General features: G+C 31.3%; 1 protein-coding gene across 1 annotated transcript; it reads right to left on the reverse strand.

Moving 5' to 3' along the window:
* Window positions 1-906: 906 nt before the first annotated feature.
* On the reverse strand, window positions 907-15,648 carry MS3_00010409 (uncharacterized protein; the record flags this gene model as incomplete). The annotated part of the gene is made up of 14 exons (XM_051218777.1): window positions 907-971; window positions 1,011-1,067; window positions 2,003-2,074; window positions 2,519-2,581; window positions 4,857-4,916; window positions 5,968-6,012; window positions 8,295-8,363; window positions 9,350-9,403; window positions 10,350-10,391; window positions 11,748-11,801; window positions 12,478-12,537; window positions 13,461-13,523; window positions 14,703-14,732; window positions 15,576-15,648. 14 exons carry the CDS (start codon window positions 15,646-15,648, stop codon window positions 907-909), a joined length of 807 nt encoding a protein of 268 aa, XP_051071699.1.
* Between the last annotated feature and the right edge of the window lie 2,961 nt (window positions 15,649-18,609).

The following is an 18,609-nucleotide window of genomic DNA, read 5'->3' on the forward strand; positions in this document are numbered from 1 at the left end:
ATTCAAGAGATTGTGAAACACCAAACATATACTTGATTTTGTAAGAGTGTTAAACATCAATTTTACACAAACAGAAGTATACAAATTTAGTAAGTGGATATAGTGAATTTTTGAATATCGCAGTATTTTTTGTCAAGAAAAAAAGAATTCACTATTTATTTATGCAAACGTTAACTTAACATGCAGTAATAAAGGATTATCAATTCAGATTACTAGAACAATCGACAAGTCTTTAAATTCAACCAAAACAATCACTAATCCAACTGTGAATTTACTTCTTAAAAGAAACATTTTCCATCTGAAACATAAATACAAAAATAAATCTCATTTATTTTACATAAACGGATGCATGTGTCCATGAGGCTATATTTGAGAATGCAATTTAAATAAGGTTGGCTTAAACCAGTGAATTTGCCATAAAATAATTTCTGTATCCTTTATATTTCATGAAAAGATCAAACATACCATAGATATTGTTCATAAAGTTCTTTGGAACATGAGGTTGATTTGGATAATATTAAAACCTTATTGTGAACATATATTATCTAACTTTTATTAATAACTTTCTCTAGTTAAATCGAACCATATCACCAGTTAGAAACTATGTTTTATTGTTATCGTGAATACAACTACACACTGCACAATGTAACTCTCTATTTATATCGAGAAACTGGGTAAATATAGTTGATCGAACGTGATTCATTATCCTATTCCTATGAAGCTTCGAGTGACGTTCTAGCCATCTTCAAAATGCAAAGAAACAGTTTTTGTAAAGGTTTGTGTTTTATTTCTATCGTTATACTCATACAGTATTTCCGCAAATACTACTAAGCAAAAACGATTAGTACAAGTGTGCCAGAACTTGCATACTTTAGTTTAACTTACAGTGTACATAGACTTACATATTTATAAAATAGCAAATCTCTTCATCGCATCCAAAACGGTTTGAGTTCTTTTATGTGATGGCAAAACTAAAATAAATATGAAATTAATTAGAATATGCAACTTACACTTGAGCGAACGAAACCTTAGAGTCTCAATCTCACGAATTTTTTCAGCAGTTGCATCTAAAAAAATAATAATCAAACATTATAATAACAAAACACTGTAAACGTAATATACATACTTGATGAGCCCTTTTAGTTAGTCATAAAGTGACATGTGAAATTCGTTAAGCATTCATATAAATAAGGAGATTGACATATGTAGGCATAATTGATTAACATCGAATTATTTAAGTTTTCATAAAATGATAGCAAACAGCTAGAATATCTTATTAACAGTCCAGTTATGACTTTTTGAATAGGTCTTTCTTGATAAACGTGAATAAAAGTTATTGATCCAATATTTTGCTCATTCCGAAATCTAATAACGCTACGTTATTGTTACACCGTTCATTCTGGAGAAATAATTATCATTGATCAGTATTTCATAAATGTTTATAATTGTCAATAAGTACAAATATGGTTTATCCATCAATGGATCATGTTTTGTAGTTAGTTTATTAGAGTTATTTCCAATTCCGATACAGATATACCAAATGTGAGCAAAATGTTAGTTGATAGGAAATGGTCTATAGTAAACCCCTAGACCTTGGTTCGCGTTGTTTGGCACTCATCATCAAAATGTACATGAAATTTTGAATTAATATGTGCTCCTTGACAGATTCAAACACACTTCAATTATCTGTACAGTCTGAAATATTACCACTAATCTCTTTGGACTGGTACTGACCTTCTATTAAACTGGAATACTTTTAATGAATTGATCATTGAGTATTAGCCAATCTCATATTTGTCTAGTCCTTTTCAGTGCTGATAGAATCCTATCGACCAAGTGGACACGATCGCCTGTCACTTGGATTAACGTGTACATCAAAAACTAATCTTTTAAACTAGACTAACACTTAAATGTTTAAATAAACACGGTACTACTACTCACTCAACCAGTCAATTGCAAATTAAAGGTGAACAAATGAATAAGGTTACTTCAAATTAATTACATGTAATTTCAGCATAAACCATAGAAGAATTGCGGAACTTCTGATGTAGTTCATTGCTTCTCAAAGGATCAGCTGAAATACAAATGGAATTTTTTAATTCAGAAATAAAAACTACGCAAACTGTTTAATTTGCACAGAACAATAAAGGAATGAAATGTCAACTATGCATCAACAATTAAGTAGCATATAATTTGCTCATCATCAAAAACAAAATATAGTGAAACGTTCAAACACTCTCACTGCATTCATGTACTACGTGTAGATGACTTTAAGGACAGTATTCAAATGTTTCGTAATAACTACCAAAATCATATGCTTCTCGAAATACGGATAAAAGTGATTTCTGAAGTGTTTATCGTAATCGTTATCTAACATTAAAAAGACACCGGGAGAAAAGTTATACCTATCTCAATAAATTTAACTAGTCGTTTGACTATATATTACAGAAGGATCGTGATTGTAAGCACTTTATAACTACTATCTTTGATTCGTATTTACTACATATCAGTTTCTTACCTGAATTTCTAATGTATTCGTTTGTAATTTCAGCTAACGATTCAGAAAGTGATTTTAGTTTCTCTGAGAAAATGAAATTCATTTAAAAGAGTTCAGTTTCACTCTTGTATAATAATTAATTATAAATAAATTCCAGTTTGTTATTAAAAAATTTTCGAATTGTTTTCACATTGTAGTCAAAAAAATAACTCCACCTGGAGCCCCTCCAGGGGTTACCGCCAGTCCTAAGCCCGAATAGAGGAGGAGGGTTAAGCATGGCGTCAGCGACCCCATCCCGTAGAAAAATAACTCGCTAAAAAAACGCTAATCAGGAACAATTATTCAACCCATTTAAACCCTGCCCTGGGAGTCAGAAGGTCTTCATTTAGAAGAGTTATGACGCCTCATAGTGAAAGCCAAGTTCCTTCGGAGGTCATGAGACCGATGTCCCTTCTAATAACCAGAGCAACCATTTATTTAGGTAAACGGAATGCTCGTACAATGTGTGAGTCTGGGAGAATCTTCCAAATTGCTGCAGAAATGAGGAGATACAACCTGGAGGTGCTCGGGATCAGTGAAACACATTGGACACATGTTGAACAACAACGAATAGCTCAAGGTGAGCTTCTGTTATACTCCGGCCATGAAGAAGAAAATGACCCACATACACTAGGAGTTGCATTGATGCTGTCCAAACAAGCACAAAATGCACTTATACGATGGGAATTTCATGAACCAAGGTTCATCAAGGCCTCCTTCAAAACAAAGAAAGAGGGCATTTCAATGAACGTCATCCAATGCTATGCGCCTACCAACGCCTACAGTGAGGATGTTAAACATCAATTCTACGATAGGCTTCAGTTAATCGTCGAAAAGTGCCCAACAAAGGACTTGATCATTCTGAAGGTAGACCTAAATGCCTAGGTGGGAATGGACAACACCGGATATGAAGAAATCATGAAACGACACGGACTGGGAGAAAAGAATTAAAATGGTGAGAGATTTACAAACCCCTGTGCCTTCAATAAACTGGTCATAGGCGGCACTATATTCTCACATAAACGCGTTCACAAAACCACATGGACTGATGTAGCATCAGATCATCACTTACTGGTCGCCAAGATGGAACTGAAACTCAAGAAGCACCGAACAACGGGACAGACAAGCGAAGAGAAGAGAGCGAAGAGAAATAATACACAGTGGAGAAGGTGTGTGAACCAACTCCATTTAGCCAGGCGTTAATCAGTCAGACAAAAATAAGTGACAGACATGTGATGAATAGGATAATAAATGTGCACACACTTATGCGCTCATATAAAAACAGTCAGGGTTGATAAGTGAATAATTAACAAATTCAAAACGTGACTCAAGCTAAATGAATAAGTTGGCCAGTCCAGAAGCTAGAATAAGATATATGGGCTTAACATAGTAACCAAAACTACAGTCGATTTGATTATAATTAAATTCTGAATTTTGACTGTATATAACCTATGGGTTTTGCATGAATTATATGTAGTCGATTAACCATTGTATTCTCAAACACTGATTCTAATCAAATCTCTAATAATCTGATTGGCTCCATAAATTACTTGTGTTAAATAAACTCATTGCTATTTTGTCAAAATTGTGAGTTTATTATTTAAGAGTAACAGTGATTTTAAAGTGCAGCAAAATTCAATGTAGGAGCATTCAACTGCGTTAACATAAAAATAAAATAATTAAGACAACCTTTTGATTGAGATCATGAACCGATCAATGTCAAAACACCATTGAAAACCTGGAAGCACTGGATCGGTTCACTATGTCAATTTAAAAAACTCAACAATCTCAACAACCCTATACTGATAATTATCATGTACGCACTAGTAACTAGCTTCGAGAGGTAATTATCGGAATCCTAATGAGAATCCGTGACGACTAGAGATAATTCGTGTCAAGTATGAGGCAGTTACCAACGAAAACAATATAAGATGGTCGAGCAGTATCGTGGATTGATTGAAGTTAGACATTAACACCATTGGATGCCGGTTCACTGGTCTACAGGTTAAGCATTTGAGCGCGAGATCGAAGGTCCTGGGTTCGGACCCCGCATATGGGGTCTTAGATGCACACTACTGAGGAGTCTCATACTGGGTTGAAACGGCCATTCAGTACTTCCAGGTTTTCAATGCTTGTCTAACATTGATCATTTCATGACCTCAATTAAAAAACTCGGACATATCCACAACGCTATACTGATAAGACAACTTTGTCATCTATGTTTATTCAAGTGTAACATCATATTAACAGACTCCTATTATAAAAAACCTTTTAGACAGCACAAAGTATTCTAAAATAAATTTTCTACTAATTAACTTACCATATAAACAAGGAATTTCACTTTCAATTTTAGTTATGTTCTTTTCTAACTCGTCATATTCTATAAATATATTATTAATTACAATTAAATAACATTTTTCCGTAAATATCATTCAATATTTGGGTCGATTTCATACATGAGACATTTTACCACTTCATATTCAACTTAATCAGCTTAAATTCAGTAAAACAATGACAAATTAATTAAAGAAGCAACTTGATGGCACTTTGGATTTATCAAAACTTTAATTGACGAATAGAATGAATAGTCTGACAGAAATTGGGTGCCAAGTATAGGGTACTCAAACTTACACATGCACAAATACACACACACACACAAAATCATTTATTTCTTTATCTTCACATGGTGAATTTTTCACATTGATTCGCATATAACTGACACATCTTATCCTACTTACTAAAGTCACCATTTGAATATGATTGGATAAGTACAGTAAAGATTTGATTTGATTGTTAAACAATATATATTTCTTTGACAAGTTTGCTGGACAAAACGTTGCAATTATTTAAATTTCAATCACTGAGATTATTTCAAATATAATTTTCACATATAATCAAGGATGTTTTCTATTAATTTCCACGTATATTACTACAGCATTATAACACTTGTGTTAACTGATTAGATGATATTTTAGCTGTGCTTCTTTGATCAATTTCTAAAATCTTATTTATTTAAAAGACAAATATTTGAACCTTCAAATATTAGTCTTTTAATACGATACGTATCTTTAAACGATCTTATTTATTTACTTTAAAAAATCGAAAAGGTCAACTGAGAGATAAAAACTACTGATCGGAACCCTCATAATCTCCATATTCTTGAGTCAGTGTATATTTTGAAATTTATAAAGGATATCACATAGTGATCTAGTAATTCCATACAAGAGTGGTTTTAGTTTCTGAAAAATATCTATGTATATTCAAAAATACCAATAAAATTTTCGCTCTTTTAATAATACAGTTAAGAACTCTAATCTTACTTTTACTAAGAAAATACAATTTAGTTATGAAATTTTAATTACTTTCAATTATAATGATTTTATGTTAGGACATTTTAGAAAATTAACATCGAAATCATATTCATTACCAACCAGTATCATTATGTAATCCTGTTTCTAAACTTTGAAAATAGGCTTCTGGATTTCAAACAACAACAAAAAAAGAGCAGTGGATTAGTGAAATCCGATTACCAACATTAAACATGCTTCATCAAGAAATTTAATTGTCTATAATTTTGTTTTTATTTTTGTGGGAATAATTTCTACATAATCTCATTGTTTTTGATTTTTCTTATTTTAATCTTAGAATGTGAGTAACGTAGTGTTTCAAAAGATTTTGAAATTATCTAACTGAAAAAACTCCACTTAAATAGTCTATTATTGGAAGGGGAACATATTTACAGCATATTTATCTACTCGTGAAATATTAATCAAATCATTAAATAAGTCGTTATATGTGAAAATTATATTTGAAATAATCTCAGTGATTGAAATTTAACTAATTCCAACGTTTCGTCCAGCTAACTTGTCTGGACTTCTTCAGGGTAATAATCAAAATCAAAATCATCATAGAAATATGTAGGTTTTTAATAATCAAAACTATACTGTGTTAAACCAATCATATCACAACTACCCAAAAGAGATTTTAAAGAGGATTGTTAAAAATGAGAGAAACGTTAAACTAGAATGTATACGAAAAGTTTGGAAGTACACCGTAGTCATCCCATACCGTAGTGAAACATCGGAAGAAATCAAGCGGATTCTAAACAAACATGATATAAGAGTGTATTTTAGGGCAAGTGATACTTTAAGATCGACATTAGTGAAAGTTAAGAACAGGTTACCAAAGGAAGAGTAACAAAATATTGTGTATGAGATCAACTGTCATGATTGTAATACAGCTTATATGGGATAAACATCCAGACAATTGAATGTAAGGTTGAAGGAACACAAACAATGTTTGAAAAATGTTCCCAAATCCTCGGTCGACTTGAAGAAACTTGAGAATAAGTCTACGATAGCGTTACATGCATTAGAAACAGGACACAAGATTAATCTTGAAGGGACCACAATACTTCAGAAAGGTTTTAACACCCATAAAGAAAGATTGACAGCAGAAGCGCTGTATATGTGGGCGAACAAGAACAGTTTGAACCGAAAGAATGGTATTCAACCAGCGACTACCTAGCAAATTTTCGTTGACAAGTAATTTGAACCCTCGCATTATTCAACCTGTTTATTTCAAATGCATCGTTATTTTGACTGAATTCAATGAGTTTTTAGCAATACAATTATGTATCTATTGATTTTTTGATTTGACATGCACATCGATGATTCATTAACAAATTTTCAACCTTGAACTTGGACTTTTATTTATTTATTCCTTCATATATAACATATCAACACCGAATATCAATAATTAATCTTACACATACATACATACCTGCACACTCGCACACATACAATTTGTTATTCAGTTAATTACTTCCATGTAGTTGAATTTTTCACGTGATTTACACTTAACTGACTCATTTTATCCTATTTTACAAAACTCAACATCTAAATATGATTGGTTTAACACAGTATAGTTTTGATTATTAAAAACCTACATATTTCTATGATGATTTTGATTTTGATTATTACCCTGAAGAAGTCCAGACAAGTTAGCTGGACGAAACGTTGGAATTAGTTAAATTTCAATCGCTGAGAACACTTCAAATATAATTTTCACATATAAGGACTTCTCTATACTCGACACCCAATTTTTGTCAAACTATTCATTCTTATCTTGACGAATATTCGTATAAATCATTAAATAATCTTTTTTTGTAAACATTTAGTTTTGGTGCTGTGATGTGATTGCAAACTGAGTCGGAGTTGTAATACTAATGAAAGTCTGAACAATACAAGTAATAACTATTAATAATGAAATCTATAAAATCAAACAATCAGGAAATGAAATTTTTACTACATCAGCTTAACAACAATGAAGATTCTTTTAATGTATAGTTTATTTTGTGAATTTGTGATTCATATTGAGGATATTGGTAGACGAACGTCTAAACTTAGGAACATCTTTTGTTTAGGAATTATGTCTTTTATAACGTTACTGCCTTCAGTTGTCTAACAATGTGATATTATCAGAATGAGTTTTGTGGAGATTTTAGTAAATTTCACAGGTTGAAATCATGAGTCAGTTGAAGCTAGACCACCATTGAAAACCTGGAAGCACTGGACGGCCGTTTCGTCCTAGTATGGGACTCCTCAGCAGTGCGCATCCACGAACCCGCCCCCTGCGGGATTCGAACCCAGGACCTACTGGCTTCGCGCGCGAGCACTTAACCATTAGACCACTGAGCCGGCATCCAACGGTGTTAATGTGATATTAACCAAAACTATAAAAAAAATAATTATATTACCCTCGTCTTCATCAAGACGTTTTCTAGCTTCCCATTTTTCGACAATAGAGTTTTTGAACACTTCATATACTGCAAATAATGTGCAAAATAAACTTCGAGTTATTTTTCTCAGTATGCTTTAAATATAATGATTCATATCTCAGAGGCTGAGACTTGCGTTCTGGACTCAACTGGCTGGGCTAGACGGGGAAGCAGGACCAATCACGACTCTAGGTTGTTCTCACGTGATTACGCGTCTTTGGTCCGATCGATAATACGCTGCTCTCTAATCTGCAGTCACAAGATATAACAATCAGTTGATAGTTTTCATTGTAAACATTACCAATTATGTACTGGTTGTTTGAATCTTCCCACTGATATTTAGGATTGCAAATGATCGCTACCACTACCGTTCATTTCAAACGCCATCGCGTTACCCACTTAAATACTGAGGTCAGATAGCCGTCAGCTCATGCCATGGAGTGAAATTTAATTCGAGTCCCGGAGTGAACATCAACTCGTGGATGCAGACAAATTCAGCTGACTAGTCCCAAACAGTATGAAACACGAGTACCGTATTACATTGCTGGCCACCATCCACATCTGTTCATTACCAACTATGGTTTCTGACAGACACGATTTGACTACACTTAATTATTTAGTTAAACATTTGGAAATTATGCAGAAGATTGTATTTTTACTTATAATTTACCAGTAAGTTAAATATCATTGTGACCTAGCATATGATCTGTATTCTTATAACAATCTATTTACGCATAAATTCCCAACCGTATATGTTTAGTTATTTTGATGAACAATCAAATTGGGAACTAGTGACTTCATAAAACCTCTGAATGCCACTTATTTTTTTTAAAAATCACAGGACTGAGCTGTAACTCGTTTCCTTCGACCTCCCTCATCTAAGGAAGTAATGCATATAGAAATTCTTACTATGATCATCAACATGATTCAGTTGTAAATAGTATAATAAAAACACTTTAGTTTATTATAAGTTGTGCAACTTCCAAGTCGTTGGAATACCAATCATGGAATTTCAAAAAGCTAACATTAGTTACCATAAATTTTGGAATTGTGCATTTTTTCATAATCAGACGCCTTGGCATATTCATCTGTCCTCAAAAACAAGATAGTGGAGTTACTTTATCACTTGAGTATATGAATGAACAACTGTATACATACAATTTCAAAACATGTTTAATACGATCAATTGGAAATATATAAAATTAACTATTACATTACTTCTTATTGCTTAACTAACAAATAAATCTTTTCATTCATGAATTTGAAAAGCAAATCATTGCTTCAGATAATTAAACAACTGTTAGATTGAAGTACCAAATCAACTTGAGTTTCAATGAACACAAAGGTGTAGCTTAGATACGCTTGTTCAAACATGTGACTGAAAGCATGCTATTTGAATTACAGCAAACAAAACACATTGCTGTTAACCGGTAAGATCATATTAACTAGCCGTTTACATTTGAACTTCTTTTAGTTTACATATATATTTATCACACCTACTTAAAAGTGAGTAGCTGATGAGCATTAAATGACAAACTCGACTGATTCAAGTTACAGACAAAACCTTTCTAGATGAAAACAGATTTTTATGCATTTACGCTAGTCACATAGTGAGATCATTCAAATGATTTCATCTTAGTAATCAGAAACAAATATCAGTATTATTTCATAATCCAATTCGTTAGGAAATCTGATACACCAACTGTTGTGCAGGCGACTATACAAATCCTTCCTATTGTTTAAACAATTCAATCCGACATTACACCATCAAAACATTTTTTGATAATGACATAATAATAAATAATTGTAAAAGGATGCATTTTGTAAATATGTTCAATAATGTTTGTGAATATTTTTAATTGATTTGAAATCTGTTTAGAAAATGTATAAAATGTCTGTTTGGTTTCTCAACGAAAATGGACAACATTACCAGCCAAAGAGTGATTTCAGATATATTGAAATAGTAAACAGATTAAAATTAGTTACCAACTTCATATTATTTGATATTACGTAAAATATTATAAAGTAACATACATTCGTAATATTTTTTAACAACTTCGTCTTCCGAACTTTTCGCTACAAATACAAATAAATTGAAAGTAAATATTATCAAAAACTAAATCGATCGGTATCCTATATAGTTCAATTTATTGATTGACAAGCAAGGATGTGAAATAATTAGCCAATAAGAATCAATATGGATCTGAGTTATTTTATGTAATTTTCAGCATCACATGAACTACGTATTAAACTGTATGATGTATAGCTCAAATAAAGGGGATAAAAATACTTGCAGTATTGTAGATAAGGTTGTGTTCGTCCTCTACAAGACGGGCTGCTTATCGACTTAAGTAGTTGATTTCCATGTTCCAAATAATTAACTAAATGTCAAGTAATCTTATAAAAAATCTAAACTTGGTGTCTCATATATCGATTATGTTGATACAACATTGGAGGTTTACAGCAAAAATTATCTGTTTGGTACTAAGTTAAAGACGTAGGTCTAGTTACAAAAGAGAGGTTTTAATTTGTATCACGTTTGGTTCAAAAAAGGAACTCTACATTACTATAGCAACTGAGAATCGTACTTTGGTGGAGTTTTGTTCTCTGAGCTTAATGGCTTAGTCGTGGAGTTTACATTGTTCTTCGGAACAACATCATCAGCACAAATTTCAAGTAGAAGTAAAGAATTCGAATTTCTCTAGATATGACTTACAGCTTGTCCTATCGACCTCGATCTTGATTGGTTATTGTTGACCTTTAACTTTTCATCGTCTACTTCTTCATTTTGATTGTGTTTCCCATTGATTTGATTCTCGTGCCTATATTTATCCATGATTTTTCTGATTGGTTGATAGATTGGGTCATTTTATTGTTTGCTGATTGCTGAATGTCCTAAGTGCCATGCTTCGAAAAACTTACCGGTGCTTTTAGTATTGCCCCTATCCAAGATCTCAACACTTTTCCAGTTGAACCAAGAATCAAATCAATGAGAGAAGTAAACAATGAAAAGTTAAAGGTCAACAATAACCAATCAAGATCGAGGTCGATAGGACAAGCTGTAAGTCATATCTAGAGAAATTCGAATTCTTTACTTCTACTTGAAATTTGTGCTGATGATGTTGTTCCGAAGAACAATGTAAACTCCACGACTAAGCCATTAAGCTCAGAGAACAAAATCCCACCTGAGTTACAAATATTTTCTACCATCTAAAAATCGTATATTCATTTCTAACTCACTATCTTTCATGCTTGATTGAAACAGCGTCTTGTTTTATTACCTGTTAGATATTTTATAATTTTCAAACTAAATCACTAAGCATCTAATAGTTGAAACCATGATATAGCATGAGTCTTTCTTCAACCAGTCAAAAAACCGTTTGTGACATGTACTTATTTCAAATTCTAAATGCATAGACTATATCCACTTGCATAGAAGTGTATTAGCCCACTTCAAATAGTACAGATTTTCAAGCATCAAGCGTTCTGAAAGACAAAAATCAAACGGAATATAACACTTAGATTGTAGAATAAAAATTAAATTCAGTAACAAAAGCGTACACAAAAGTAGTTTAAGTATATTTTCTAATCTATTTATAATTACTATCAATTGTATTATGTCATCAATGAAGAGAGGAAACTGATAATTGTGTCGTAATCAGACATATCTTAGTCTTACACAGGACAATCATAATAAATTATTGTATTTAATATCATTTTCAACATTGTTATCCATTACTTAAAATCGGTATGAATATTTTTTTAGAAATGCAAAATACTGAAATCGTAAATCTTGTCTAAAAGTCATTCTCATTTCAAATGGCTATCACATGAAGAAAACCGTTTGTTAATTAGTGAACTAATAGGTTCTGGGTCCGAATCCAGGACGAAACGGTCGTCCAATGCTTCCAGGTTTTCCAAGGTGGTCTAACTTCAATTGACTCATGATCTCAACTATTGAAATTACCATAATATCCACAAAAACCCTTCTCTGATTATAATTAGTGAACTGTTGATGAACATATATTTTGCCAATAATAATACCTTTAATCAGAATCTCTATACTTAACCGTTTTGTTTATAAATAATATAGTAAATCGTATTAAGCTAATTCCTGAGATAATACTTCAATAGAAGTAGATATATTGATTATAATTCTTACCTTTTTCTACATCATACGGAGAAATCCGTTTAGAAAGCGAAGACCTTTGAAGTGCACTAACTTTAAAATAAAAATTCAAAAACAAATGTTTATTACCTTATTATATTAAAGTTAACTTTCAAACTAGTAATAAATATTTTTCTCCGTAATGTCCCAACGAATAGAAAACTGTATTTCTAACGTGTTATGAATTAATGTAAGTAACAAAATATCAGATATACAGTCTTTTTTTATTCATTAGGATATCACAAGAAAACGTATTTATTATATTATAGCTCTCAACGTCAGTCAGTACATTGAGTACTGAAACAATATAAACCATGATTCATTCGGATAATGAATAGTAATGTGCAACTGTCTGCTACAGACTTGTCCACTATGAAATAGCTTAACATACCAGATGAAAAACACAAGTAAACGTTATGTTTTAAGCTTAAATCTTTTTCTAACAACTATACTTCAATATGTAGTGTCTGTCCATTAAGTGAAGGGAAAAATTACCAAAAGTACTAGCTACAACATATGAATACGTTATGTAAAAATGCAAAACTCCTGATCTCTAAATTATGAAATCATACATTTCAAAACTTTTATTCTCTAAATTAATTTGTACAGATACAACTAATAACTGTTCAAACTATTGAAATAATATGAAAGTACATCGTATTTCATTAGTTTTTTTCTTGGTTTCCAACCACTCTTCTTTTCAGATGCTACAATTTACATGTATGAATCATTTTATTCTATTTCTTGTGACAGAATTCACAATAGGAAAACAAGATTAGTATTTTGTTCACTGAAAATCTTAATCTTTGAAAGTGAATATATATTAGATCATCTGAAAGCTCCATACAAACAAGCAATAATATAATATTATTTCATTTTACTATCAATAAAATTCAATATAATGTGAAGTATCAACAAATTAACATAATTACTAGAAACGTTTTTAGATCTAATAACTATTGAAAGTAATAACGTACAGACACCGGCCAAAACATTATAGCATGCTTCTCTATATTCCGTTATTCGAGATTCAATTCTTTCTATAAAATAATACAATACATCTCAAGTTGAGGTATAAAAATATAGTACCATGGTTATACGTTAAATCATACAGTAAATACTTAATTTGCAAAATATCAATCGATTATTTCAAACTTGGATGTTCCTTTTGCAAATACCAGTCAATCGTCTCGGATTTCTTTGTTTCTGTATTTTCATACCAATTGCTTTCCGTTCCCATTCGTTCCTTCCCAATCTTCTACTGAAATACATTCTCTTCTATACTATCGTTATATGCCACTTATGTGAATATAAGTAGATCATACCAGAGTGTGTGCAGCATTAATGATAAATACTGTGTTTTTAAAATTCATAATGCTAAATTAGAGTACTTTAAATCTGTAAAAGCAATATATACATAGTTTGCGAACATCAGCAACTGATTCAAATCAAAAGCCTATTCAACTTTGTAAGAACATAGATGATTAAGAATTCTCCATTTACATCCAAAAACAAAAAATAAATACCAAAGTATTACATAAAATCACAAAGTAAAATACAAGAAAAGATCGTTACAAAAAAAACCTATAAACAAAACGTTATTGAATTCACTTGGTGCTGTTTTACTTGTATCATACCATTGTTATTTAGCACTGCAATCGATCAGTCTCTTGTTGGCGTATGTGCATCCTGTGATGATTGCCTCGATATAGCCTTAAGTCACAAGCTTTATAAACAAAGACAGTTGGTAGCTAGCAGTGGAATCCAGAACGTGTGTTTCACCTCACTGCACAAGCAGCTGGCTATCAGGACTCAGTAGCTAAGGGGATAACGCGATGGCGTTTGAAGCGAACGGTACTGGGTTCGAGTCCCGGAGTGAACATCTACTCTGAGTTGAAGATAAATCCAGCTGACCAGTCCCAGATAGAACGAAATGCACATCCTGGACTCTATTACTAGCCACTATACATCTTTGCCTAAATCGTTATTAAAGTTTCAAATTTTCCAAAGAACAATCAGATTTTTTCTTAAATAATTTAGATCTGACTCTTTCTTAACTAAATCAAAAGTAAACACTCAATCTATTTGTTATTTCAAGAAGAATTTAATAATATTCAAAAACTTGTACTTAATAGATCAATAAAAAATTGGTTGACAATCAGCATCATTTTCTTGACGTTTAGAACATATTGATATATTATGAATATATTCTAACTTACTTTTATCAATAATAGGTGATATAGTAGTAGCTAAATATTATAAGAAACAATTCTATATAACAAACTTATTCATAAAATTATAAAAGAAATAAGTAAACATTTAATTTTAATCGATAAAGTAAAATTGTTTGTGTATTGTATAAAAAATAAATCCTACTATTAATATATTTTGACTTACTTCGCATATAAAAAGGTTCATCAGTGATAGCTAAACATAATGAGAAGTAATTTTAAATAATTCTATAATTCATCGAATTACACAAAACTAGATTATTACATTAGTGAAAAACTAATCGATTAATAATCAATAAACCTGATATATCAGTAAAGCTAGATAGTAACCAGCAGAAGAAATCAGGAAACGCATTTCCTCCTATAAGCGATAGATCATGTGTAACTACAAGCATATCAATCAGAGAATCGAACCCACTACCGTTTGAATTAAACGCAATCGCATTAACCATTTAGCTACTCAGATTATTTTGCAACACGCTACCTCCTATTTCAGGAAACCAAGAGCGGTGTAAGTCAATATTTCCACAGTGTAGCACTGAGTAATCATTTTCAAAGCTTTCCAATGAAAGTATCTTGATGAAATCAACAATGAATTACTAGATGTTTAAATACACTGTATTACGGACAAACATTTTTACAAGTTACACAATTATTTCACACTTAACACTTTACAAACAAGAGCCCAAAGTAAGCACTAATTCAACGTATCTTATTTCGTGTTGTATCTGACACTAACCACATAAAAATGGCGGCAAATTGTATTGTTTGAAAACTAACGCAGATAAAATATTCCAAGTAGCTTTTTTAATTGTGTAATATACAGAACACCTGTAATATATCGAATATATTCTGACTTACTTCCATCACTGTTAAATGACCCAGTAGTACCTAAATATGATACGAAACAATTCTGTGTAACTGAATCATTCATTAAATGATACGAAATGTGTAAATATTTAATTTCAAACCACAGTTTTGTACATAACAATCTAATTTTGCACTTAATTTTATCAACGATAGTTGACTCAGCGGCAGCTAAACAGTATGAGAATTAATTCTACATAACTGTACAATTCATTGAATCGTATAAAATGAGTTTATTATATTGAGGTGTGTTATATCTAGATGCTTATATTCTTGATATACCATGTATAAGTTGAGCACTAGAACGCTAGAACCCTTCCAAGTCGCAATGAGAAGACAGAAGACTAGTGAAAGGAATGTTATTCCAAACAGTGTCGACGACAACCTAGTCGAAAATACACTCACTTACATATTGATTGTACACACACTTTGATGATTAATAATTAGGATGAAGTCACATATATGGAAAATACTCAGTTATAAGAAATCGCATACTGAGCATAGTTCATGTCAATTGAATACAAGAATATCATATATTATACAGAATAAAATATCATACGAAAAAACAAAATCGAATACTATACTGAATAATCATCACATTGAATCAGAAAGGAAGTAATGTTGAACAAAGCTCATAACTATTAAACCAATCGAATTTCGACTTTTCTTTCCATCTTATCAATGTGAAATCAATCAATTTATAATGAATAAAATTGATATTTAAATACACTAAGATACATGTACGTCAATATTTCCACAGTGTAGCACTGAGTAATCATTTTCAAAGCTTTCCAATGAAAGTATCTTGATGAAATCAACAATGAATTACTAGATGTTTAAATACACTGTATTACGGACAAACATTTTTACAAGTTACACAATTATTTCACACTTAACACTTTACAAACAAGAGCCCAAAGTAAGCACTAATTCAACGTATCTTATTTCGTGTTGTATCTGACACTAACCACATAAAAATGGCGGCAAATTGTATTGTTTGAAAACTAACGCAGATAAAATATTGCAAGTAGCTTTTTAATTGTGTAATATACAGAACACCTGTAATATATCGAATATATTCTGACTTACTTCCATCACTGTTAAATGACCCTGTAGTACCTAAATATGATACGAAACAATTCTGTGTAACTGAATCATTCATTAAATGATACGAAATGAGTAAATATTTAATTTCAAACCACAGTTTTGTACATAACAATCTAATTTTGACTTATTTTTATCAACGATAGTTGACTCAGCGGCAGCTAAACAGTATGAGAATTAATTCTACATAACTGTACAATTCATTGAATCGTATAAAATGAGTTTATTATATTGAGGTGTGTTATATCTAGATGCTTATATTCTTGATATACCATGTATAAGTTGAGCACTAGAACGCTAGAACCCTTCCAAGTCGCAATGAGAAGACAGAAGACTAGTGAAAGGAATGTTATTCCAAACAGTGTCGACGACAACCCTAGTCGAAAATACACTCACTTACATATTGATTGTACACACACTTTGATGATTAATAATTAGGATGAAGTCACATATATGGAAAATACTCAGTTATAACAAATCGCATACTGAGCATAGTTCATGTCAATTGAATACAAGAATATTATATATTATACAGAATAAAATATCATACGAAAAAACAAAATCGAATACTATACTGAATAATCATCACATTGAATCAGAAAGGAAGTAATGTTGAACAAAGCTCATAACTATTAAACCAATCGAATTTCGACTTTTCTTTCCATCTTATCAATGTGAAATCAATCAATTTATAATGAATAAAATTGATATTTAAATACACTAAGATACATGTACGTCAATATTTCCACAGTGTAGCACTGAGTAATCATTTTCAAAGCTTTCCAATGAAAGTATCTTGATGAAATCAACAATGAATTACTAGATGTTTAAATACACTGTATTACGGACAAACATTTTTACAAGTTACACAATTATTTCACACTTAACACTTTACAAACAAGAGCCCAAAGTAAGCACTAATTCAACCTATCTTATTTCGTGTTGTATCTGACACTAACCACATAAAAATGGCGGCAAATTGTATTGTTTGAAAACTAACGCAGATAAAATATTGCAAGTAGCTTTTTAATTGTGTAATATACAGAACACCTGTAATATATCGAATATATTCTGACTTACTTCCATCACTGTTAAATGACCCTGTAGTACCTAAATATGATACGAAACAATTCTGTGTAACTGAATCATTCATTAAATGATACGAAATGAGTAAATATTTAATTTCAAACCACAGTTTTGTACATAACAATCTAATTTTGCACTTATTTTTATCAACGATAGTTGACTCAGCGGCAGCTAAACAGTATGAGAATTAATTCTACATAACTGTACAATTCATTGAATCGTATAAAATGAGTTTATTATATTGAGGTGTGTTATATCTAGATGCTTATATTCTTGATATACCATGTATAAGTTGAGCACTAGAACGCTAGAACCCTTCCAAGTCGCAATGAGAAGACAGAAGACTAGTGAAAGGAATGTTATTCCAAACAGTGTCGACGACAACCTAGTCGAAAATACACTCACTTACATATTGATTGTACACACACTTTGATGATTAATAATTAGGATGAAGTCACATATATGGAAAATACTCAGTTATAAGAAATCGCATACTGAGCATAGTTCATGTCAATTGAATACAAGAATATCATATATTATACAGAATAAAATATCATACGAAAAAACAAAATCGAATACTATACTGAATAATCATCACATTGAATCAGAAAGGAAGTAATGTTGAACAAAGCTCATAACTATTAAACCAATCGAATTTCGACTTTTCTTTCCATCTTATCAATGTGAAATCAATCAATTTATAATGAATAAAATTGATATTTAAATACACTAAGATACATGTACGTCAATATTTCCACAGTGTAGCACTGAGTAATCATTTTCAAAGCTTTCCAATGAAAGTATCTTGATGAAATCAACAATGAATTACTAGATGTTT

This window comes from Schistosoma haematobium, chromosome ZW (assembly GCF_000699445.3).
Source record: "Schistosoma haematobium chromosome ZW, whole genome shotgun sequence".
Taxonomy (NCBI): Eukaryota; Metazoa; Platyhelminthes; class Trematoda; order Strigeidida; family Schistosomatidae; genus Schistosoma; species Schistosoma haematobium.